The sequence below is a fragment of the Corvus cornix genome, chromosome 4A, assembly GCF_000738735.6.
Source record: "Corvus cornix cornix isolate S_Up_H32 chromosome 4A, ASM73873v5, whole genome shotgun sequence".
Taxonomy (NCBI): domain Eukaryota; kingdom Metazoa; phylum Chordata; class Aves; order Passeriformes; family Corvidae; genus Corvus; species Corvus cornix.
The window spans coordinates 19,764,389-19,787,005 of NC_047058.1; the positions used below are offsets into that span (position 1 = coordinate 19,764,389).

Consider the following 22,617-nt stretch of genomic DNA (forward strand, 5'->3'; position numbering starts at 1 on the left):
CCCACATGCAGCCCACCCCTGCGTCCAAGGGACCAGCACAAGTCCCTTGGCTCCGATAGCCCTTGGACCACCAGAAATTCTCCCTGTATTCCCAGGTCCCTGACACACAGCCATGGCTCACCAGGAACGCACAGCCTGTTTGCAGGAGAAGTCCTGGTGGGAGAGGTTGTTTTCCTCTTTCTATGTCATTCCAACAGCAAGGGTAGGTCAGGAGCAGCCAGCTGGAGCTCCAGTCCGTGCACCACTGGGTTGGGTTGGGTTAGGTCAAGGCGGGTCATTCGTGCTGGGTTACATGGATCATTTGCATTGGATTGTGTTGGGTGGATCATTCATGATGGGTTGTGTTGGGTCAGTTGGGTTGGGTCACTCCTGTCGGGTTGGATTGAGGTGGGTTTTTCATGTTGGATTACATTGGATCATTCATGTCGTGTTGGGTCATGCTGGGTCATCTGCATTGGGTTGAGGTGGGTCATTCATGTTGGGTTGGGTCATTCATGTTGGGTTGGCTCATTCGTGTTGGATTCGGCTGGAATGGTTGGGATGGGTTTTGTTGGATCATTCACGTCGAGCAGGGTTGAGGTGGCTCATTCATTAAACAGTTCCAACACCCACAGCAAGATTTTTCAGAACTTTTGTCCCATGAGCCATTTCCAGGAATATCCCCTTGGTTCAGCCACCCTGGGTTACTGCTGCTCTTGTTGAAATTGCCACAAGATTTCCTGGAAAATGTGAATTCCCCATCCTAACCATGTCCAGAAACGTCCCCCATGCGCAGAGAGAAACCTCCGTGTGCCCTGCACGTCACCCAAAGCTCTGTTTGACATCAGCACCACCAAGGCCGCCTCAGGAAGCCCTGGGGCAGGGAAGGGGGATGGATTTCTTGCACGACTCAGCTGAGCAGGCCCAGTGGAGGATGCACCTGCGGGATCCGGAGTCCCTTTCCTCCGCGCGTGGCCACGGAGCCCCCACGGTGCGGGACCCACGGCAGGGCCTGCAGGGCCTTTCCCAGGCACAGGGCTAATTCCGTATCCCCTGCACCGGATGCGGGATCTCGTCACCAGCGCCCGCTGGAGAAGGGAAGAGCATTGTGTGGGCTGTTGCTTTTTTTAAAGCCGTTTGTGACCCCGGGAGCAGCGTGTGAGTGAGGAAGGAGGGGAGAAAGGGGAGGGCAGAAAATTCCCAGATCCCAGCTCTCCCTGGGAAATCCCCAGAAAGTTCCCAGGCACTCTCTTTCCCAGCACATGCGTTCCTACGTGCTGAGGCCAAGCAGCAGGTGCATCCCCAGAGCACCACGTTCCTGGGGGGCACGTCAGCCTCCTCCAGGAGGGTCCCGGCGCTGCCTGTCCCTGTCCCACGGGGCCCTGTGGGGCACAGGAGGGACCACAAATCCCAATGAGCTCCAGAGACCACCGTGCTCCACACCCCGAAGAGAAACAACCCCATGAGCACAACCCACGGGACACCCCAATGCTGCTGCACTGCCCATCCCAAATGCAGCCAGTGGGACACCACGGGAGAGGGATCTCCCCTCCCCAGAGCCCCCCAGGGCCCCCAGCACTTCAGCTGAGGCACTGTTTGATCCCGTCTGCTCGCATCCGTCGCTCCCGTCGGGAACACGTCTGGATCCCGCGGGCACCCGGTGAGTCCCCGCTGGTCTGAGGGGCTGTGCCCGGGCACGGAGGGACAGGGACCCGGGCTTCCTGCCAGGAAGGGCCGAGCACCAGGCTGCTCATCGCATCCGCTGCCTCCTCCCGGGAGCCGGTACCGGGGCGCGATCGCACCCCGGGAAGGGCCCGCGACAAGTTCTCATGGAGGCCGGGATGCCTCTGCCGTGAGCTCACCCAGTGACTAACTTGTTTATCTCCCGCGGGAGCTGCACCGAGGTTTTGGGAAGCAGCAGATCCCCGACAGCTCCTCTGCCTGCTCCAGGCGCCGCCCCCACCCCTTTCCTGAAAAACACTCGGAAATCAGGAATCCCGCGGTGGCACCAGCGCGTCCCCTCGCTGCGAGGACAATGACAGCGAGCGGCTCCTCTGCCCACACACCCGGGAGTGCCACGGCAGGGAAGCTGGAAAGACTCAGAACACCTGGATTTTGGAAAACCAGGCATGGAAATTCCGGCGCAGCACTGGGGAGTAGCTCCCAGTGCTTCCCTGGGGCAGTTTGTCTGCACAGGTACCGGGGAGGCACCGCTGGGATCTCATCCTGCCCCATTCCCACCCCAGGAAGGCACCGCTGGGATCTCATCCTGCCCCATTCCCACCCCAGGAAGGCACCGCTGGGATCTCATCCTGCCCCATTCCCACCCCAGGGAGGCACCATCACGTTTAAGCACAGAGGAAGGTGTCCCTAGAAATGTTCCGTGCCAGGTTGGATGAGGCTTGGAGCAACCTGGGGTAGTAGAAGGTGTCCCTGCCCATGGTAGGGAGTTGGAACGGGATGAGCTTTAGGGTCTCCTCCAACCCAAACCATTCTGGAATTCTCTGTGCCTGACAGGTTGATCCTGATCCCCAGGTAACCCCCCAAGGGCTCCAGTGTCACCACTTGTCATCTATTCTCCCCCCCGCCGCCAGCGCCGTGTCCCCAGTGCCACCTGCCGCTCCCACTTTCGGCTCTGGAGCTCTTTCTGATCCACCAAATCAATCCCTGCGGGTGCTTCGTGCTGCAGAACAACCTGGAGCACCAGGGACCGGAGCCACCGCCCCGAGGGTCCCGGCGGATGCTCCCCGGGATGCTCCGGGGCATCTCCGGGGCATCTCCGGGGCTGGGCACGCTCTCCAGGGAGGCGGTGGAGCGCAGGGCCGGGGTGGTGGAGGGGGCGGAGGGGCAGCGGTCGCCACCGCCGGGCCGAGGCAGCCCTCCAGCGGGGAGCCGCTGCCAGCCCGGCGCACACGCCGATGTTCCGGTGCGTTTGGATGAAAATCAGCGGTTTGTAACCCAAAAGCTGGTGTGTGTGTGTGTGTGTACCCCCGGCACCGCAGCACCTGCAGCGGGGCAGGACGGGGACAGGGACAGGAGAAGGGAGAACAGTGACGGGGAAGGGGTAGGCAGGGACAGGGACAGGACAGGGATGGGAGCAGGGAAAGGGACAGGGACAGGGAGGGGGACGGGGCGGGGGCAAGGCAGGGACAGGGACAAAGGCAGAGACAGGGACGGGAACAGGAACGGGGATGGGGCAAGGTGGTGACAGGGACAGGGACAGGGACGGGGAAAGGGATGGGGACAGGGACAGGGACGGGGAAAGGGATGGGGACGGGGAAAGGGATGGGGACCGGGACAGGGATGGGGAGGGGGACAGGGACGGGGAAAGGGATGGGGACGGGGACAGGGACGGGGATGGGGCAAGGTGGTGACAGGGACAGGGACAGGGACGGGGAAAGGGATGGGGACGGGGAAAGGGATGGGGACCGGGACAGGGACAGGGATGGGGACGGGGACAGGGACAGGGACGGGGCAGCGCCGCTCCCCTCCCGCTGCCCATCTCCCCGCCTGCCCGCCAGGGGCAGCAGCTCTGGCAGGCACCGCTCTATGCCCCGAGCCCGTCACCGCTGGCGCCGTCCGCACGCTCCGGCACCCGCGCGTCTCCCTGGTGCTGCGCGGCGCTTTATCCGCCCTTTCCCCGATCTCTGTGCCGCCTCCGGCGCTCCGTCCTGCTCCTCCCGGGGCGGCCCCGCTCCGACCCGGCCCCGTCCACACTCTTGTTTCGGTCTGGTCTCGGCTTCCCGCCGGCCCCCTCCCTCCCCGCCTCTATGGTTGCGGACGCTCTGCCCCGCGCGTCTCTATGGCGGCGGCGCTCGGCGCGGCGGCCCCGCCCCGGGGCGGCCTGAGGCGCTCCCGGCCCGGCCCCGCTCCCGGCCCGGCCCCGCTCCCGCCCGGCCCCGCCGCCGCCCGCGGGCTTTGGGGCCCGGCAACGCCGCTCCGAGGCGCCGGGGCCGCGCCGGGGGGCCGGGGAGCCGCCGAGGTGGGTCGGGGGCCGAGGCGGGGCACGGCGGTCGCGGTGCCCCGCAGCCCCGGGGCTCGGGGGCTGCGCTTGGGCCCCCTCGGCGAGGGACCCGTTTGCAACGTCGTTTTTTTCCTTGTTTTTTTTTTTCCTCTTTAAAGGGTCAACGAGACGCCGGTTCCCTCGGGCGGCTGATGTGGAGAAGCTCCGAGCGGCCGCTTTCGGCCTGGTGGGCGCAGGGAGGAGGAGGAGGAAGGAGCAGGGAAGAGCCGGGAAGCAGCCGCGCAGACGCTGCGGAATTCCCTCGGGCAGAGCCGCTCCGTGATCCATCCCGCATCCCCGGCCCGGCCGGAGCCTCGCTCCATCATCCCCCAGCTCCAGGGTCCCAGGTAACGACGGGCCCGGGGCTCACCCAGGGATTACGATCCCATGGAAAAGGAATGGAAGGCTGCAGCTCGTGGGCAGGGCTGTTTTCCCTCATTCCCTGGAAAAACACAACCCCTCCCTGCCCGGGAGAGCTGCCTGGCTCCTCTTTGCCCGGGCAGGACCCAGAGCATCAAGTGATTTAGCAATAGGAGTTTATTCCAGTGACTCCTCTGTGGGGGTTCTACCACCAGGGCTGGCTGCTTTGCTGGAAAAAAACAGGAATTGGGACTTGTTTCTGTTGAGCTGTGTGGCCTGGAAAGGCTTTGCTTGGGAGAGATGCAAACAGGAGGCTGGAATAAGGTTCTGGGAATGGGGCCTGGAGTCAGGTGGTCAGTGTGAAACATGGGGTGAGCAGATAATTCCCTTTGCTTCCAGGAAAATGAAGTAGCTGTGAAGCTGGCAGTGCCTGGGATGTCTTTATTAGCTCCTTAATTTCATTGAAATCCCATGTGGGGAAGGGCTGGAAGGGGAATCTGGTTCCTGACAGCTGAGATCTGATGGAGTTGTCTGCAGGGTGAGGGCAGGAGCTCAGCAGGGAACAGCCAGTCTGCTTTTTGTCTCTGTGGTAATTAATTGTAATTAACTGAGTCAGCTCAGGCTGTTAAACTCTGCCTGTGTCCTGTCCAAGAGGTGCTGCCATCCTGGGGGATCTGGTTTGTCACCTGGGGTTGTGCTCTCGGCTCCTCTGGCTCTGGCAGAGCCCTCAGGGCAGCTCAGCCTTTGCAGAATTCCTCTTTTTCTTGGTGTTCCTTCACTGCAGGGAGAGCTGTCAGGTTAAAGGATCCCAGAGCATCAAAACCCAAATTCTCTTCTCTCACTTTGAGCTGTTGTGCTACTGACATCTTCCTGTATGAATCAGAAACCTTGGCTCTAGCCAGGTGCTTCCAGAAGTAAAAATGGCCATGTGAGTGTGAGCAGCTGAATGTTCGAGATGTTTTTAATGGAAAACTCCCAGTTTTTTTTCCAAGGAGCTGCACAAACAGGCTGGGAGTGCTGGAGCAGGGCAGGGAGGGCAGTGGGGTCATCCCGTGCCCAGGAGGGTTTGGCTAAAAGCTGGTGAAAGCCTCCAGATTTGTGGGGTTTCTCCTTTCTTAGATGTTCCCGTTGCTGAAACTATTTGGTCACTCATTTTTTGCACCATTTCCTTTGCCCAGAATGGGGACTGTGGCTTTTCCTCAGAGAGGTTAAACCCAGTTTTGTTTCCTTAAAATGTTTCTTGTGAGACAAACTGCAGGGCCTGTGAAACCCAGCCTTCCTTTCTGCTCCTTCCACAGCATCTCCTGTCCTTTTTCTCCAGAGACTGATGGGAATTCCTCAAACCACGACAGCGTTGAGGTTTCTGCTTTTCCCTCCAGCACTCTTCTCTCCTTCATCCTGTGTGTTCTGTGCCTGCTCCTGTGTCACCCAGCTTGTGTGTTTATGCACTGAGAACTTGATGTCTTCTCCCTCCTGCCCTTTCTCTTCGAATTCTGAGGGAAATGTTCTCTGGAATTCTCTCATTTCACTGCTGCCCAGGTGTCTGGACAGCGTAAAGCATAAAGGTGAGGTAGCAGGAGGTGCAGGAAGAGAGTTTGCTGTTCACGTAGCTCATCCAGCTGTTAGCTCTGATGAAACAACAAAAAAATGTAAATCCTCCCTAATCATACAGATTTGGGGGGGTTTAATGCCTCTTAGTTTTAGTATCTCTTGGAAAGATTGAATTTAAGGCTCTCAGTGAGCTGCCTGTGGTGTTTTCTTCCAGTAAGAGCAGCACGAGATGTCCCTGATTAGGTTTAACTATCTGGGTCACTTCCCATTACCTGTGTTAATTCCCTGCTCAGTTTTGATACTGGGAGAGGAGGAGATAAAAGAAATGTGTGTGGAAAGATCAAACTAAGGCTGGAGCTCCCCCAGGCACAGGCCATGTGCTAAATGGGTTTGTGGGTGAGCCTTTCCTGGCATTTTGGGTCCTGTTTGTGTGTGCAAACAAGATTCCTTCTGTTTTCCAAAAGGCGAACTGGACAGAGCTTCCCTCTCTCAGATAATCTTAAGCTTTGTGAGTCGTTGGTTCAGGCATTTAAATAATTTCTTTAAGCTTTTAAAGCTGATCAGCATCAGGGGCAGCTCCTGGAGTTTGTAGCTGTAGGTTTTATTCACTTGGTTCTGAGGTTTGTGCATCAAATGGGGCTCGTTCCTTTTCCTACCCCAGATTGTCAAAGCTGGGGAGCGGGAACAGGAAATGGATGTCTTGGAAAAGGAGGCTGGAGCCAGGTGGGGGTTGGTCTCTTCTCCCAGGTAGCGAGGGACAGGACAAGAGGAAATACCCTCAAGCTGTGCCAGGGGAGGTTTTGGTTGGATGTTGGGAAAATTCCTCATGGAAAGGGCTCCATGGCTGAAGTGTGTCAGTGTGCCTCCATCTCAGACCTTCTCTTCTGAAACATTCCCACTTCTTCTCCCTGGAGATGTCTGCATTCTTTCATGCCTGCCTAACAAGCTGTTGGCTGGGAGTGCGGCACCTCTGTGGATTTGGTTGTTATCAGCAGCTTTTGAGATCTCTGCAGAGCAGAAGCAGCGTGGACAGCCAGAGCTCCAGTGCCTGGACTCTCCAGATAAGAAAATGAGGGAAAATCAGAAGTCTAGGATAAGAAATGCTTTCTGAGCCTGTGTCTTATCCAGAGAGACCACATTTCAGTGCACTTCAAAGTGCTGTTAAAATCCTGCTGGGTTTAGACCTGGCCCCCAGAAATTCATAAACATGACAGGCATTTAGACTGAGGCTTCATCTCCTAAAACTTGTCAGGTTTTTGTCCTTGCTCTTTGCACTGAAGAGTTGTTATAAATTTCCCTCTGAGAAATTGTCTTCTAATCTCTATCCTAAAATTAATCACGGTGGTTTCTCCTCCATGCCAGCTGTGTCCTTCACCAGCAGCAGAGATCTTCCTCCTCCTCATTGTTTTGCCTGCTTTTTCTAGAACTGACCTAATTACTGGATTCCTCTGTTACTGCTTCCCTAACCAAGGTCACTTTGCTTCCCCAATTGCTGCAGTTCCATCCAGGAATGGTGAATTCAAACTGGGAATGCTGGAGGGGGGACAAGACCCTCAGAGATGAGGCTTTGCCACTGTTTTGCACAAGAGTGTTGAACACAGCTCCTGGAATGGCTTTGCCTGGTAAATCACAGAATTGTGGAATGGTTTGGGTTGGAAGGGACCTTAAAGCTCATCCCATTCCACCCCCTGCCATGGGCAGGGACACCTTCCACGATCCCAGGTGCTCCAAGCCTCATCCAGTCTGGCCTTGGACACTGCCAGGGATCCAGGGGCAGCCACAGCTGCTCTGAGCACCCTGTGCCAGGGCCTGCCCACCCTCACAGTTTGCTGGCATCTCCTTTGTGTCTGCTCAGGGCTGTGTCCTGCTGGGGTTTAGGACAGAGTATCACATCCAAGTCACCTTGTCCCCTCTCTCCTGACTGCCAGGATGTGGTGCCAGAGGCTGGCGTGGCTGCTCCGGGGGCAGCGTGGGAGCACCGGACGTCGCTGGCCGTGGCTGTCCCAGGACCTCGGGCCCGTCCCGGCTGCCCCGGTGCGCTGCTGCCCCACGGCCCCGGCGGCCCCCCGGTGTGCCTGGCAGCTGCACCAGGACCATCTCGGTAGGTGTGCTGGGTGTGGGTGTTCCTGCTCTGACCAGGGACAGCAGGGAAAGTTTCCAGCCCTCGTTGCCTGGAATGATTTGTGTTTTCCTTCTGGAATAGCCTGCGTTAGAGGGAAGCACACTGGGGCTGTTTCATGTTTCCTTCGGGAATTCCCAAAGGCAGGATGGAGCAGCCTTGTCTTCTATGACAAGTGAGGCAGTGCTAAATCAGTAATCAAATCCAGGGATTACAAAGTCTGAGCTTTGCCCTGTCAGGCACCATTTTCTGTGCCATGCTCAGGCTCTCCATGGCAGAGACCCCCTCAGCTCTGGTGTGTGCCCACCTCTCCTGCCCCACCTTGTGCAGGGTGATGGCAGCTGAGGCCAGCAGGACCTCAGTACTCCAAGTCACCTGCAAGCAAAGGGAATTGCTCAGCATTTCACACAGTGGCTCCAAGCAAAGGAGCCAGGCCTTTGACAAGATCCTCTGCCAGGTCTTCCTCACGTGACAAGTTATGTCAAGGGGTACCACTGCATCCCCTGTAATTGGGATGATAAGGTGTGGAACTGGGCTTCAGTTCTTGGCTTTGTTTGTCCTTCCTGTTGCCCCAAAGCATCCTCTGCTCCCATCCCTGGCAGAGCTGAGGTACGGGAGCACCCTGATGCGCCTGGATTTCGTGTGGCTGCGGGACCACTGCCGCTCCGCCTCCTGCTACAACGCCAAGACCAACCAGCGCAGCCTGGACACGGCCAGCGTGGACCTGGCCATCCGGCCCCAGGCCGTGCGGGTGGACGAGACCACGCTCTTCCTCACCTGTGAGTCCTGAGCACCTCCTGTTGTGGAGGGAGCTGGATCCCTCTGTGCTGGGAGAGGGCAGCTTTATCCGGAATCTGCCTGTCTGGGAAGAGACTGAGCTGTGAGCAGGCTTTAAACGCTGCTCTGGCTGTGAGCACAGCTCAGCATCAAATTGATGTGGTTTTCCTCCCCCAGCCCTTTCTGTGTGTGTGCAGTGTCTGGTTTGGTCAAGCTCCCCCAGCAGTGCAGGTGGTGAACAGATGGGGCATGGCACGGTTGGTTCTCTTTCCTTCCTTGGCCTGTGTGAGCAGCTGTCAGCCCTGCTCACGATGCCCATTTTCCATCCTTTCTCCTCACTTTCCCAGCTGCTTTCTTCCTTTTGGTGGAGCTTGCCTTTACTTGAGGGCTTGACTTCAGAGCTTTGATTGTCCTTGGAGTCCTGTCAGCAAAAGCCAAAACCACTGCGGATGGTTGGCTGGGAATTTGGAGGGGGTTGCAGCAGCTGCCCTGAATTTGGATGGAGCTGTTGCAGCCACCCCAAACTGGGAGGGAGTTGCAGCCGCCCTGAATTTGGAGTTGTGGCAGCAGTGGCAACACCTTTAGGACTCGTGCCCTTACAGATGCTATTTTGGGTGACAGCAGGGTGCAAAGAGCCCATCCCCAGACAGGTGACAAGGGTGAGGCCTGTCCTGGGCTGACGGGTGCCACGATTTCAGGCTGGTCAGTGGCATTTGGTGACTCTGCCCTTGCCCCTGTGCCAGGGCCGGACGGACACGTGACACGGTACGGGCTGGAGTGGCTGGTGAGGAACAGCTACGAGGGGCAGAAGCAGCAGGTCATGCACCCCCGGATCCTCTGGAATGCTGAGATCTACCGGCAAGCCCAGGTCCCCTCCGTCGACTGCCGGAGCTTCCTGGAGACAGACGAGGGGCTGAAGGAATTCCTGCAGAATTTCTTGTTGTATGGGATTGCTTTTGTGGAGAATGTCACTCCCACCAAGGAGGACACGGAAATCTTGGCAGAGAGGATCAGCATCATCAGGTATCTGGGCTATCCTGGGAAGGGTAGGCTTGTTCTCTTTTTGTTTGGAAAGCTGCTGCCTCCTTACCCTGTGTTTTCTGTGCCACAGCCTGGTTTGCAGACAAATGCTCTGGGTCTTCTACAGCCTCTGGCTGCTCCACTTCACCTGGGATAGAGGATCCCACTGTGGGATCTGCTTTATGGGAGAGCTGGGAGTCACTCAGTTATGGAGCTGCCCCAGAGCATCCAATGACTTTTGTGATAGTGGGACTGTGCAGAGGGGAGGGGCTGAAGGAAGTGGCTGTCTGGGAAGAGCAGAGCTTTGCAAGGAGAGACATTTCCTGTTATGACTTGAGGGGTCGCGAGGGCAGCCTGGCCCTGGGAGCCAGGGAGATCAAAAACAAGTTGGAGCTCTTGCTAAATAAAAGCAATGAGAGGAGTTTGTGCTGGCTGTGACCAGCATGGCAGGCCAGGGGCTGAGTTTGGGGCCTTATCCAAGCTGTAGAAAGTTTGATTTGCCTGGGCCCATTGGAAAAGAAGGGATTCCTGTTAATGACATAGAAACAAAGGGCTCCAGGGAATATCCAGCCAGCTTTTGTCTCCAGGCACCCTCCCCCTGTAGCCCCCGAGTGCTGTTTGGCCTTGCCTGCTGTCCCTTCCCTGCTGTTCTTGCTGGCAGGGGGAGGTAGTGAAAGCAGAGTTCTGGGAAGAAGGAATGGAATTATTGGGCAGCCCTGTGTGGATACAGGTAAGGGCTGGCTGCACTCAGGCAGCTCCTCGTGTCACTTCCATGATTGGGGATGATGGTTGGTGTGGAAACATCAGCATTTGTGGAGGGGAAGACTCGTCACCAGCAGCCTTTTGGGGAGGAAAAAGAGGAGTCGAACACCAGAAGAGGGATTAGAAGCACCATCCCTGACAATGTGAATTTTGTGAAGTTGCTTTAATGACTCTGTGCATGGGACAGAGGGGAATAACTCAAGTTCAGGGGAGGCTGTGCCTTACCCGGACACTGATCCGTGATAAGTGCCCGTCTGTTTTCCAGGGAGACCATCTATGGCAGGATGTGGTACTTCACCTCTGACTTCTCCCGGGGAGACACAGCCTACACCAAGCTGGCCCTGGATCGGCACACGGACACCACCTACTTCCAGGAGCCCTGCGGGTACGAGCTGCTGCTGCTGCTGCTGCTGCTGCTGCTGCTGCTGCTGCTGCCCAGACACGGGGGGCAGGAGCAGGAGGGAGCCCCAGCAATGCCAGCACAATGTCCTTGTCTCCAGGGCTCCTGATGGGATGTACTGCCGCAATTCTGGGGCCTGTCTGATCACAGAATCCCAGATTGGTTTGTGTTAAAGCCCATCCAGTCCCACCCCGTGCAGGGGACACCTTCCACTATCCCAGGTTGCTCAAAGCCCCATCCAGCCTGTCCTTGGACACTTCCAAGGATGGGGCAGCCACAGCCTCTCTGGGTTTGGATTTTGGCTGACATGGGCTTCATCCTGCAGCTCCTGAGGTCTCCCAGACTCGTGTCACTGGGTTCGGGAAGTAGCACAGGCAGTTTGCTGCCTCCTCACCCAGCAAAACGCGTGGGATTGGGTCCGGAGAAGCAGCAGGTGCAGGTGGTGCATCCACCCACACCTGGCCGTGTCCTTGGGGAGCACCTTCTGCCCAGGGACAGGCAGCCATGGTCGTTCCTCTTGGATTGTGTCTCCATGCAGCATCCAGGTGTTCCACTGCCTGAAGCACGAGGGCACGGGCGGGCGGACGCTGCTGGTGGACGGGTTCCACGCGGCCGAGCAGGTGCTGCGCCGGGCCCCGGAGCACTTCGAGCTGCTCGCCAAGGTGCCCCTCAAGCACGAGTACGTGGAGAGCGTGGGCGGCTGCCACAACCACATGATCGGAGTGGGGCCGGTGCTCAACGTGTACCCCTGGAACAACGAGCTTTACCTCATCAGGTAACGCCCAGGAGGCCTCTGGGGAGGAGAGCACCTTGTGGGGGTGGTATTCCAGGACATTCCATGGACTAAAAGCGAGTGTGTCTTTGAGGAGCAGGGGTGAAACCACAGAGCACCCTGTGTTCCTCCCGCTTTAGAGGAAGCGTCAGCACCGCTGATACAGAGATGGGTGTCGGTGCTGAGCTTTGATTTTTCACTCCTGGCATTCTCCCTTCAGCTCCAAGCCCTCATCCCATTCCATTCGAGATGCAGAAGAATTCAGCCCTTCTCTGGAGAAGCCCCTAGAAACTCTCCTGCCACACAGGGAGCAGGGAGAGCACAGTGAGCCCTTCCAAAGGGATCTTGGGCTGATTTTTGAAACTACAGTTTGGCTCAGTTCTGGAGGTTGTCCAGCACTGCTCTGCACTTCCATTCTAAACGGCTCTCAGTCTTGCCATGTCCTTCCATGGAAAACCAGGAAGAACAGGTTTACACTTGATAGTAAACTCCTCTTGCCCTCAGTGCCGTGTTCCCAAAAGTCCTGTGCTGGCAGCACAACCTCTCTGGTCACCTCCACAGCGTCCCTTAAATACCAGCTAATCCCACGGGCTCCTGAGGTTCTCTTGGAAGCAGCTGGAGCCACGTTGGGCAGTCTCTTGTCTCTGCTCTCCCTGCAGGTACAACAACTACGACCGTGCCGTGATCAACACGGTGCCCCATGACGTGGTGCGCCGCTGGTACCACGCGCACCGCGCCCTCACCGCCGAGCTGCGCCGGCCCGACAACGAGCTCTGGGTCAAGCTGAAGCCAGGCAAGGTGGGACCTGGAGCTGCATCCTCCGGGATTGGTCCAGGGTGGGACTTGGGAGCTGAATCCTGTGGGTTTGGCGCAGGGAGAAAGGCAGGGTGCTCTGTGGGTGTGCCAGTGTCTGGGCACTGCCAGATCCAGCAGTTTTCCTCTTTCTGGGTGCTCTGAAGTTACAGTAGTGCCTCTGTGTGTGTGTTTCCCTTCTTTCCTGAAGCAGCATGAGCTTCCAGGTGGGGCAGAGATGTTTAGTTCAAGCTCTGCCTCCGAGGAAAGTTAGTCCCAGTTTCCAGCCTCTGAAATGAGAATCCTCAGGAGCAGAGAGGCTGGAACACTAAATGTTCAGGCTTTCACTTCTTCCAGAAGAAATTACAGTTCTGAGGTTTTATTTGAGCCCTTGCATGGGTAGGTGACACTGCAGAGGCAGGAGGTCAGGGCTGCCCCATGCCTGGAAGTGTTCAAACCCAGGTTGGATGGGGCTTGAAGCAGCAGTGAAAGGTGTCCCTGCCCATGGCAGGGGGTAGAACAAGATGGGCTTTAAGGTTCCTTCCTACCCAAGCATTCTGGGATTCAGTGACAAGATGGCCACTGTCTATTGCTGGTGAACTATCTCCTCTCCAGTAGAAAAGCAAAGAAACCCCAAAATGTGTTTCTGGGCTGGCTCCAGAAAGAGCTGTGCTGGATGCCATGAGCAGCTGGCTGTAGCCTCACCAGTGCCAGTGTGGAACAGGAGGCTCATGCCCACTGTGGCACACCCTTACCTGCTTTTCCAGTCTTCAGGGATCCCCAGGACCTGCCTGCCAGAGGCTCCTGGCCCTGCCTGCTGTGGTTTCTCTCCTCCTGATGCCCTTTTCCCTTCCCTGCAGGCCCTGTTTGTGGATAACTGGCGTGTCCTGCACGGCCGGGAAGCGTTCACGGGGTACCGGCAGCTCTGCGGCTGTTACCTGACGAGGGACGACGTGCTGAACACCGCCCGCCTGCTGGGGCTGCAGGCCTAGCTCAGCCCTCCAGGGAGCCGGGCAGCCCCCAGTCCCACCCCTGGGAGAGGCAGGAGCCCCCCAGTCCCACCCCTGGGAGAGGCAGGAGCCCCCCAGTCCCACCCCTGGGAGAGGCAGGAGCCCCCAGCCCCCGCTCCGTGCCAGGCCGGCTGAGCTGGTGCCCCCCAGACACTCCAGGCCCTCTGTGCCGGTGCCTCAGCACCACAAAGACACTGCAATACCTCAGACACTTCCACCCTCCCCAAGCAGCTCCCAGGGCTTGCTCAGGAGAGGGGGAAACCAAAGGTTGTGGGACCATTTTTTGGGACCACGCTCTGCCTTTGAGCACAGGCAGCTCTTGCTCTCCGTGCTCGCAGCCAGGGTGGCTCAGCTGGGTTAATCCCTCCTCGGGAAGTGCTCCTCCAAGCACGTGCCTTCAGGATCTGGAAGCTTTGCATTATTCCCTGTTTGGCCTTTTTTTCAGCTGCCAGTTTTTGGGGACTTTTAGGAGAGCAGAATGGAAATCTCTGGGGTCTTGTCTCTTATCACTGATCCAAGCCAAGCTGCCTGGAGAGATCCTGGTGTACTTTGGGCATTTCTGAGAAGGTTTAGGTTAGAGAAAAGGGAAAGGGAAAGCAGCAAGATCTGCATGTTGGGAAGCAGAGGTGACCATGTTAGGTGAGGGATGGAATTCCCACTTTTCCTTGGCTTCCAGTCCTGCTGTGCTGCAGTTCCCTCTGCCTGTTGCACTGCACTTGTGTTGAGGGCAACGCTCAGCAGCCACAGGGCTTCTGACAAACTTCCCTCCGTGCCTCCTCTTCCATCCTTTCTTAAGGAATCGGCCTTAGGTCACCATCACACTCTCTGCTGCACAAACCTCACTCTTTGGGTGTATTTTTTCCCCAAAATTCTCCTACTCTGAGTGTAACTCAGAGGTGCCTTTCAGCTCCTGGGAGCTGGGGAAGTAAACTGAGATGTGACACACTGAAGGGCCACGGGGTAAGGAGCAAAAGCAAATCGTGCTGTTACAGAATTTTTCATTCTGCCCTATATTTTGGGGTGTTCCCTCTGCTCTGACCAGACGCTAAGGCAGGGCTGGGCCCGCTCCCCCTGGCTGTGCTGTGTGAGGTGCTCCGTGTCCTCAGGGCAGGTGCACAGTGCTAAACCTGCTGCCTTTGTTCAATCCAAACACTGAATGTAGAGATCCCGGCGCCAGGACACTCCTGGAATCTGCTCTGGCTGTGGGGTGAGCTCCCTGATGCTCCCAGTCTCAGTGTTCCCAGTGCTTCCCATCCCCAGTGAGCCTCGGGGAGTAGGCAGGGCTCAGTGGGATTTCTGAGCCGAGGCTGGGCAGGTGGTGCCTGGTGAGCTGCCCTGGGAGATGCTGCTCCCACTGGCGGCCCTGGATCCCGGCAGGAGCCTGGATTCTCCTCGGAGCAGAGCCAGCTGTGCCGATTTTAAAACTCAGCAGGAAAATTAAGCCCCCTCCAGCCACCCCCTTTCCGTAGTGGAGGAAAAACACTAGGAGAGATTCTGAGTTGGAGTCACAATTTACTGAAGGAATCGCCATAATCACAACGATATTAATAAAAGCTTGTACAAAAAAGAGAATGGTTTGCCCACAGAAAGGGTATTTTCCACCAAAAGGTGTCGCCGGACCCCCGGGCCAAAGGTGAGCGGTGCCGCCGGAGCCGCCGATCGATCCCGGCGCGGTGCCGGAGCCAGCGGCAGCTCCTTCCCAGCCGGGGAGCGGCCGGCGCGGGGACAGCGGGAGCTGCCGCTGCTGCCGGGAAGGGCTCTGGGAGGGGAATCGGCGCCGAGGGAGGGGAGCCATCGGCAGGAGAACAGGCTGGGAATACCCGCGGCACCGGGAATCCATCCCAGGGCTCAGCCCCCACGGTACAGCCGCACCTGCGGCTCTCAGCACGGCGTGGGTTTTCAAGGGGATATTTGAGATCGGGGCGATTTGGGGCCGTGTTCCCTTGGCAGATGCTGCTGTGCCGTCCCGCCGAGCTGCTGGGCACCGCCTGGGTGCTCCTCGCAGGTAAGGTGGCCCCGGGCTGGGCTGGGCTGGGCTGGGCTGGGAGCCGGGGCCGGCCCCGGGGCTCCACGCCGGGTCCTCGCCTCTTCCAAACCCCTTCGGAGCCGAGCGTGGGGAGCTCTGGGCCAGACTCTTTAGGTGGGTAAAAGGCTTAAGGTGGAAGGCAAAGGTGCGTTTGTCCAGGGGGAGAGGAGGAGGAAGAGCCAGGCACAGCTCCGGGGATAAAAGTCTGCTGCAGCCAGATTTGTGGTGGGGCTGATGGGTGTGCTGACACAGAAACAGAGGGATATGTGTTAGCACGTGTGTTTGTGTCAAAAATATGTATGTAAAGATACGTGATGTTTTTAAAGCCACAAACTTTACTGCAGTCAAACTCGTGTGAGCATTTTCACTGTGCTCCTTCAATAGGCACTGGCTGCCTTGAAACACAAACCGTGGAATGACAGGAGGGTTTGGGTGGAAAAGGACCTTGCAGCTCATCCCATTCCACCCCCAGGTTGTACCAAGCCCTGCCCAACCTCGCCTTGGACATTTCCAGGGATGGAGCAGCCACAGCTGCTCTGGGCAGCCTGTGCTGGATCCAAATGGACAGAGGTTTTCAGGATGAGCATCTAAAATAGAAAGGAAGCCCAGTACCCCACAGCTTGATTTTGGGATGGTGTCAGGGAGCTCTCAGTGTCTGTAGGATGAGTTTTGGCCATTGCAGCTGTAAAAGATTGAGTGTTTTCCTCTTTCCTTCAGCTCATGGTTCTGTTCTCTAGAAATAGTGTTTTCTCAGCAGAAAAAAAGGAAATTTTTCAGAGAAAAAGACTTTTTAGTAATTAAATTGTATTTTCTTCCTCCACATCTACACTTTGGGGGCAGGCAGGCATGAAAACACCTGCCTTTTGAGGTTATAAGTGAGAGAAATTAAAATCTCCCGATGAACTTGATTCACCTGGATTGTCCCACTTCTTTTCCTTCCCACCTGTGCTGCACCATTCCCTGTGGGAGCAGCAGGAGTTTCCAGGGCCGTTTGCCTGGCAGGTGCAGTGGGAATGCAGGGGAACAGGTGCTTATCAGGGCAGGAGCTGAGAGACAGGGCCGAGAGCAAACACAGCCTGTGAGGATCCCTGGGCCACCCTGCCCGGCTCCAGAGCCACAGGAGCTGGGAGCTCTCCCCCTCCCTCTGCCCCTTCCTGCCCCTCTCCTCTTTCCTGGAATCCTCTTTACTGGGGATGGGGCTCTGGGAGCTGTGACCTCCCCACAGCAGCTCCCCCTAAAGTCCTTGAGCAGCTCTTAGAGCCCCAGTCGTGACAAGCCCAGAAATTTCGGGAAGATGGCTGCATCCTGCACTGCTGGGAGCATGTGGACACATTCAGCCCCAAACAAGACCAGGAGTTTTGTGGCTGTCCCACCCCTGGCAGTGTTCAAAGGCAGGCTGAACAGGGCTTGGAGCAGCCTGGTCTAGGGGAAGGTGTCACTGTGGGTGGCAGAGTTGGAATGAGACGGGCTTTGAGTTCCCTTCCAACCCAAACCATTCCAGGGCTCTATGCATTGGGAATGAGCCCTGGATATCAGGTCAGTATGACAAAAACCCAGGTAGGAGAAGCTCATTCCACCAAAGGGACACCTTTCCTCGGAGCAGTTTCTCCCAGCCCCATCCCCACCCCTCTCCTCCCTCCAGGGCTGCTGGTGCCGTTCCCTCCGGCTCTGGAGGCAGCGGAACCTCCCCAGCAGAGAGCCACAGCTGCGGTGGGATCCTCCGTGCTGCTCCCTGGGCTGGACAACGTCACCCACAGCGATTCCATGCAGTGGGAATTCCGCAGTGGCAGCAGCTCCCACACCATCCTGCAGCACCGTGGCGGGGCTCACCCCCCCGCCATCCTCGCCCCCTACGCAGGACGAGCCGCTTTCCATCCATCCAATGGATCACTCACGCTGGAGGATGTCCAGGAAAGCGACAGTGGCACCTACAGAGTGACTGTCAGCACAGGAGACAGGAAGAGCCGGGAAATCCAGCTGGAAGTCCTCCGTGAGTGCTGGCGCTGGGAGGGAGGAGTGGGGCGATGGATCCAAGCAGAATTTGCACAGGGACCAGGAGCCAGACCAGGGGGGTTGGAGAAGGGATTTGAGCCAGGGCTGATGGGCCAGTCCTGAGCGTGTTTGCACCTGTCCTGTGTGGAGACCCTGGAAAGAGGTTCCCAACCCGTCCTAGGGGAGCAGATCTGGATGTGCTGCCCAGTGAGACTTTCCAAGGGCCTGGCTGGGACAGAGGGACAAGTTCCATCCTGGAAAGGCAATCCCCTCCCATTTTCCACACTTCAGTGCAGGGCTGGAGGGACTGATGGGAGGATAAAGGGACAATGGAGGGACTAGTAACAGGATGGAAGAACTGGTGGGAGCACGGAGGGACCAGCGGGATAAGGGAGGGACTGGTGGGCTGCTGTGACTCTGCCACCTGCAGGGTTCCTCCCCCGAGCCCTTTGCCAGGGGACACCTGGCAGAGCCAGCGGAGCTGAGGTTTCTGGAGAAGCCACCACCCCTCAGCCCAGGCTGTCCCCCTTGCCCTCTGCAGGCGCCAGCTGCCACCACAGAGATAAGAGGCACTTGAAAGGGCTCAGAAGTCCCTCCTCAGCACTGCTCCCAGCAATTCCCTTCATTTGCTCCGGCTTATCCAGCCTCTCACTGATCGCTCCATGGCCATAATGCCACCGCAGCCCTTCACCACCCACCTCTCCCTCCAACCACACGCAATCCAAGTGGGATCTGCTGCCTTCCCTGCTATTTTCTCATTTCCTGACGCATTTTGAAACGCTCCGTATTTACCCACATCCATTAAAAGCAGTGATTCAACTGGAAAAAAACCAGTCCTGCAAAGTGCAGCAGCAGGATGGACTTCCCCAGGGAAATGCTGTGGTGGCAGTTGCAGCCCACGGGCCCATCAGGGGTGCTCCAGGTCACGTTCACTGGCACAGGGTGCCCAGAGAAGCTGTGGCTGCCCCTGGATCCCTGGCAGTGCCCAAGGCCAGGCTGGACACTGGGGCTTGGAGCAGCCTGGGATAGGGGAAGGTGTCCCTTCTCAGGGCAGGAGTGGTATGGGATGAGCTTTAAGGTCCCTCACACCCCAAACCATTTTGTGGTTCTGTGTCTGAGAGAAGTGCTGGGGCCTCTGTTCCCTTTCCAGGGTCCGTGTCCCGCCCTCAGCTCTGGACCAGTGGTCTCCTGGCTCGGGCCACTGGCAAGATTGTCTGTGAGGTGGCAGAGGGCAGAGTGGACAACATCACCTGGAAGAAGGATGGGCAGCCACTTCCCCCAGCCAGAGTTTCCCGGCTCTCCAGCAGCCGCAGCGTTCTGTACCTGAGGCCAGCCCAGAGGTCGGACTGCGGCTCCTACTCCTGCAACGCCAGCAACGGGATAAGCTGGCAGGAGAGCTCCCTGAACGTCACCATTGAAGGTCTCACCTCCCACTGCTCCTCCTGCCCCCCACCCTTCCCTGGGGATGCCTCAGGGGTTCCATCCCCTCCCTCAGCCTCCTTCCCCGGGGGGTGGTGCCCACACGCTGTGGACAGGAGCTGCCCATCGTGGGATGATCCGCAGCCATTCCCAGTCCCTGATCCCACCCAGGCACAGTCCTTGGCAGGAGATCGGCCGTTCCCTCTGGGAGCAGCTCCAAAATGATGGCCCTTGGCCAAGGTGATGTGAGCAGGACACGGGTGGGAGGGCGGCCGGGAAGCCTGTGGGGAGCACCCACCCCAGGCTGGACGTTTCATGAAGGGTATTTGGCCACCAGCTGGGAGATAAACGGAGCATCCCTGAGGTGATGGAGGATGCCTGCGGCCACCAGAGCCGGTGGTGCTGGTCCTGCTGATGTCCCGTGTCCTGTCCCTCGGGGTCGCTCTTTCCCAGGTCTCTCCCGTCTCCTGAAGGACACCCTGAGGATTGCGGTGGTCGCTGTGGTCTTCGCTGTTGTCTCGGCCTGGGGATTAATTATTCCCGTTTGCCAGTCCGAAAAGCTCAGGATAAGTGAGTTGGGGGCAGCGGGACCCCCTTTCCCTTGTCTGGTGGGGGAGAGCAAAGAGCGTTGCTGAGGGAACCCCCAGGTCCTGGGATACCCCACAGCACCGGGGTGGGCACGGGCTGCGCCCCACCCTGAGGAGGGGCTGGTGGCTGGCACGGGGTTCCCGGAGGTCACAGCGCTCACCCCGCTCTGCCCTGGGTTTTAGGGGGGGAGCTCTGGAGGTGGCTCAGCTCCTACACCTGCGGGCTGGTGTGCATCGCCTGCATCCTGGATGGCACCGCCGGCATCCTCTGGATGTGGCAGGAAGGTCAGAGGGGCTGCGGGGCGGTCTGGAGGGAGGGGGGACAGACCCCGTGGGAGATGCAGAGTCCGGTGGGGCCCAGAGAGGGAGGCAGGGGGGACAGGGGAGTCAGGCCGTGGAGTGTGGGGTGATTGACCCCTGCAGAGCAATTCGTGATCCAGGTGTGATCTCCAGGTCGGGGGGAGCCTGCGCCACCAAGTGCATTACACACCCCCTGGACAATTGATGCAGTTATTCCCCTTTTCCCCGAGCCTGTTCCCAGGATGAGTCCCAAGGACAGTAAAATGATCAGAGAATGGAGAGGCCGCTTGCAAGGAAAGGCTGGGAGTCAGAGGAGGGTGGGGAGGGATGTAGTGCGGGGTTACCAGGTGATGACGGGGGTGGCAGTGTAACATCGGGGTCTCTGCCTCGCCCCGTTGTCTTTCAGGCCCTTCTGTTGCTGTCATCCTGCCCGAGATCGCCCTGAGCTATCTCACCGTGGTCACCTTCCTGGTGGCCACCACCGTCATTTTCCAGCCCACGGATTTCAACCATCTGAAGAGCAAAAAGGGTGAGCGGCTCCACCAAGGATGGCCCAAACTGGTCCAAGGGGGGTTATTCTGCCCCAAACATCATCCCTGACTTTTTAAAATGAGAACTCCTGTGCTGACTCAGGCTGGTGGATCCCACAGCAGAGCCTGGGTGAGGCCAGCCCCCCACCCGCACCCTGGGACGCTCCTCCACATCCCTTTTCCCGTCTCCCTCTGCAGCACAGCGCACCATGGGCTACGCCGCGCCGGGGGCCGTGGTGACCGTGGTGCTGACCACCACCTTCCTCATCAAGAACATCTACCACCGCCATGGTGAGCAGAGATCCCCCAGGGGCTGCCCCGAGGCCACAGCTCGTGTCATCCCCACGTCCCTTCAATTCGGCTGTTGGAGATGAACGTCAAAAAACCAACCCAACAAACCGGGATTTTCGGGGAAGTGAAATCTTGGCAGGAGCGAAATTCAGTTTCAACATCCTCCATCTATTTTATTTTCTATTTTGTGTGTGTGTGTTTTCATGGTGGTAACTCACCTTCCTCCTTCCCCTCCCTCTGCTCTGTGCTGGCTCCTGTTTTCTCCGGTGGCAGAAGAAGGATGCGCCGAGCTCATGAACGTGACCATCCTGGTGGTCAGCACAGCGGCCGTGTCGGCCCTCCCGCTCCTCGCCATCGGCCTCTGCTGTAAGTCTGCTCCTTCATCCTCTTCCCAATGCCTCCGGGTCCCCACACCGTCCAGCAGGAATCATTTTGAAGTGTTTTATTTGGCTTTTGGAAGCCCTCATGGCCAATGGGCCTCACTGACCGTTTCCCTCCCCCGGTACCCCAAGCACAGCACCCCGTCCTTGGTGCGTCTCACACCTTCTCCTGATCTGGAACAGATTTGTCCTTCACAGATCACACCACGCAGGGCTGGCGGAAGGACCGTGACGTCTGTTGGACGGACAAAGTCAGGTAGATCCTTTGTTCCTATTTTCCACATAAATCCCTATTTTCCACATGAATTTGTACATCTTGAAGTGAAAGAGGCAGGACACAGAAACCACCCTGTGTTTTGGTGTAAGACCCAGACCCCAAGGAAGATTCAGCCCAGCACTGCCTGGCAGCCCCTGGGTTCATGCTGGGTTCAGGGGGACACTCTGGTGGGGTCCCCATCCAGCAAAGCCCTTGAGACCCCACTCAAAGCTCCCCCTTACAACCTCAGCCCGAAGCTTTCAAGCCTTAATTCCTCCTGGATTCATGGATTAACAGAATGGTTTGGGTGGAAAGGGAACTCTAAGATTATCCAGTTCCACCCCCTGCCATGGCAGGGACACCTCCCACTGTCCCAGGCTGCTCCCAGCCCCAATGTCCAGCCTGACCTTGGGCACTGCCAGGGATCCAGGGGCAGCCACAGCTGCTCTGGGCACCCTGTGCCAGGGCCTGCCCACCCTCACAGGGAAGGATTTTGATGCTCAGCCTGTCCCCCCTCCTCTTCCTTCCAGCTCCTTCGAAATGTCCCAGCCAGGCACCAAGGACCCCGTTCCCAGCTGATCCATCGGGCTGGTTCTCCCTTGGCTGAGCCAGCCCAAGCCTTTCCCCAGGTTGAGTGGGCTCAGGGCTCTCAGTTTTGGTTCCTCTATGATCCTTGTAATAAATGTCCATGAAATTAACCTGATTCTGCCTTTTTTTTTTAATTAAAACAGACCCAGGGGAGGCCAAATGCACATTTCCCCTTTCTTTCTCTGGAAAACCAAGGCCTGAAGCCCCTTTAGCAGCAGCTGCAGGAGTTTCACTGGTTTATCTTTATTTAATGTTTGTGGATAACCCAAGGCACCCTCCCCCTCCTTCCACGGCTCCCCGGGCAGATATTTCAAGGCATGTTTTGGGGTGCTCTTCCCCTAAATCCATCTGCTGCCTGTCCCCTTTAGTATGGGGCCAGGATTTGGGTGCTCCCCACAAGGTCCTGCCTGTGCACTGGGGCTGGGGAAGTCTTGCTCCTCGTGGCCAGCAGGAATGTGGATCCTTATCCCTTTTATCCACTATTCCTTATCCATATTATTATTTAATCCTTATCCACCTTATTTATATTTTTTCTTGTCTTCGTCCTTGGATTTTCCTGCCTGAACCGGCAGCATCACATTCATATCTCATCCCCCCACATCCTCCCATCCTTGTGTAGGAACATCACAGCTCCTGGGCTTCTTGGATCAAGAAAATGGGGAGAAATCCTGTTTTCCACAGTTTGGACTGCTCTCCAAAAACC

At 57.7% G+C, this 22,617-nt stretch overlaps 2 protein-coding genes across 4 annotated transcripts; both read left to right on the forward strand.

Annotated features, from left to right (window-relative positions):
* Positions 1–3,884: 3,884 nt before the first annotated feature.
* TMLHE (trimethyllysine hydroxylase, epsilon) lies at positions 3,885–15,114 on the forward strand. 3 transcript variants are annotated; one of them, XM_039572196.1, is made up of 10 exons: positions 3,885–3,961; positions 4,102–4,329; positions 7,392–7,515; positions 7,822–7,994; positions 8,615–8,791; positions 9,533–9,812; positions 10,837–10,956; positions 11,510–11,746; positions 12,403–12,541; positions 13,396–15,114. In XM_039572196.1, the coding sequence occupies exons 4-10, from the start codon at positions 7,823–7,825 to the stop codon at positions 13,525–13,527; spliced, it is 1,257 nt and encodes a 418-aa protein (XP_039428130.1). In that variant the 5' UTR covers positions 3,885–3,961; positions 4,102–4,329; positions 7,392–7,515; position 7,822; the 3' UTR covers positions 13,528–15,114. The 3 variants fall into 3 exon arrangements, with proteins under 3 accessions (XP_039428130.1, XP_039428129.1, XP_039428131.1); XM_039572195.1 differs by lacking the exon at positions 7,392–7,515; XM_039572197.1 differs by lacking the exons at positions 7,392–7,515; positions 7,822–7,994.
* Positions 15,115–15,199: 85 nt separating this feature from the next.
* LOC104691700 (hepatocyte cell adhesion molecule-like) lies at positions 15,200–22,029 on the forward strand. The gene is made up of 10 exons (XM_039572194.1): positions 15,200–15,550; positions 17,214–17,561; positions 18,714–18,983; positions 19,436–19,552; positions 19,753–19,854; positions 20,276–20,398; positions 20,598–20,690; positions 20,964–21,056; positions 21,269–21,326; positions 21,857–22,029. Exons 1-10 carry the CDS (start codon positions 15,496–15,498, stop codon positions 21,903–21,905), a joined length of 1,308 nt encoding a protein of 435 aa, XP_039428128.1. The 5' UTR covers positions 15,200–15,495; the 3' UTR covers positions 21,906–22,029.
* Positions 22,030–22,617: the final 588 nt, after the last annotated feature.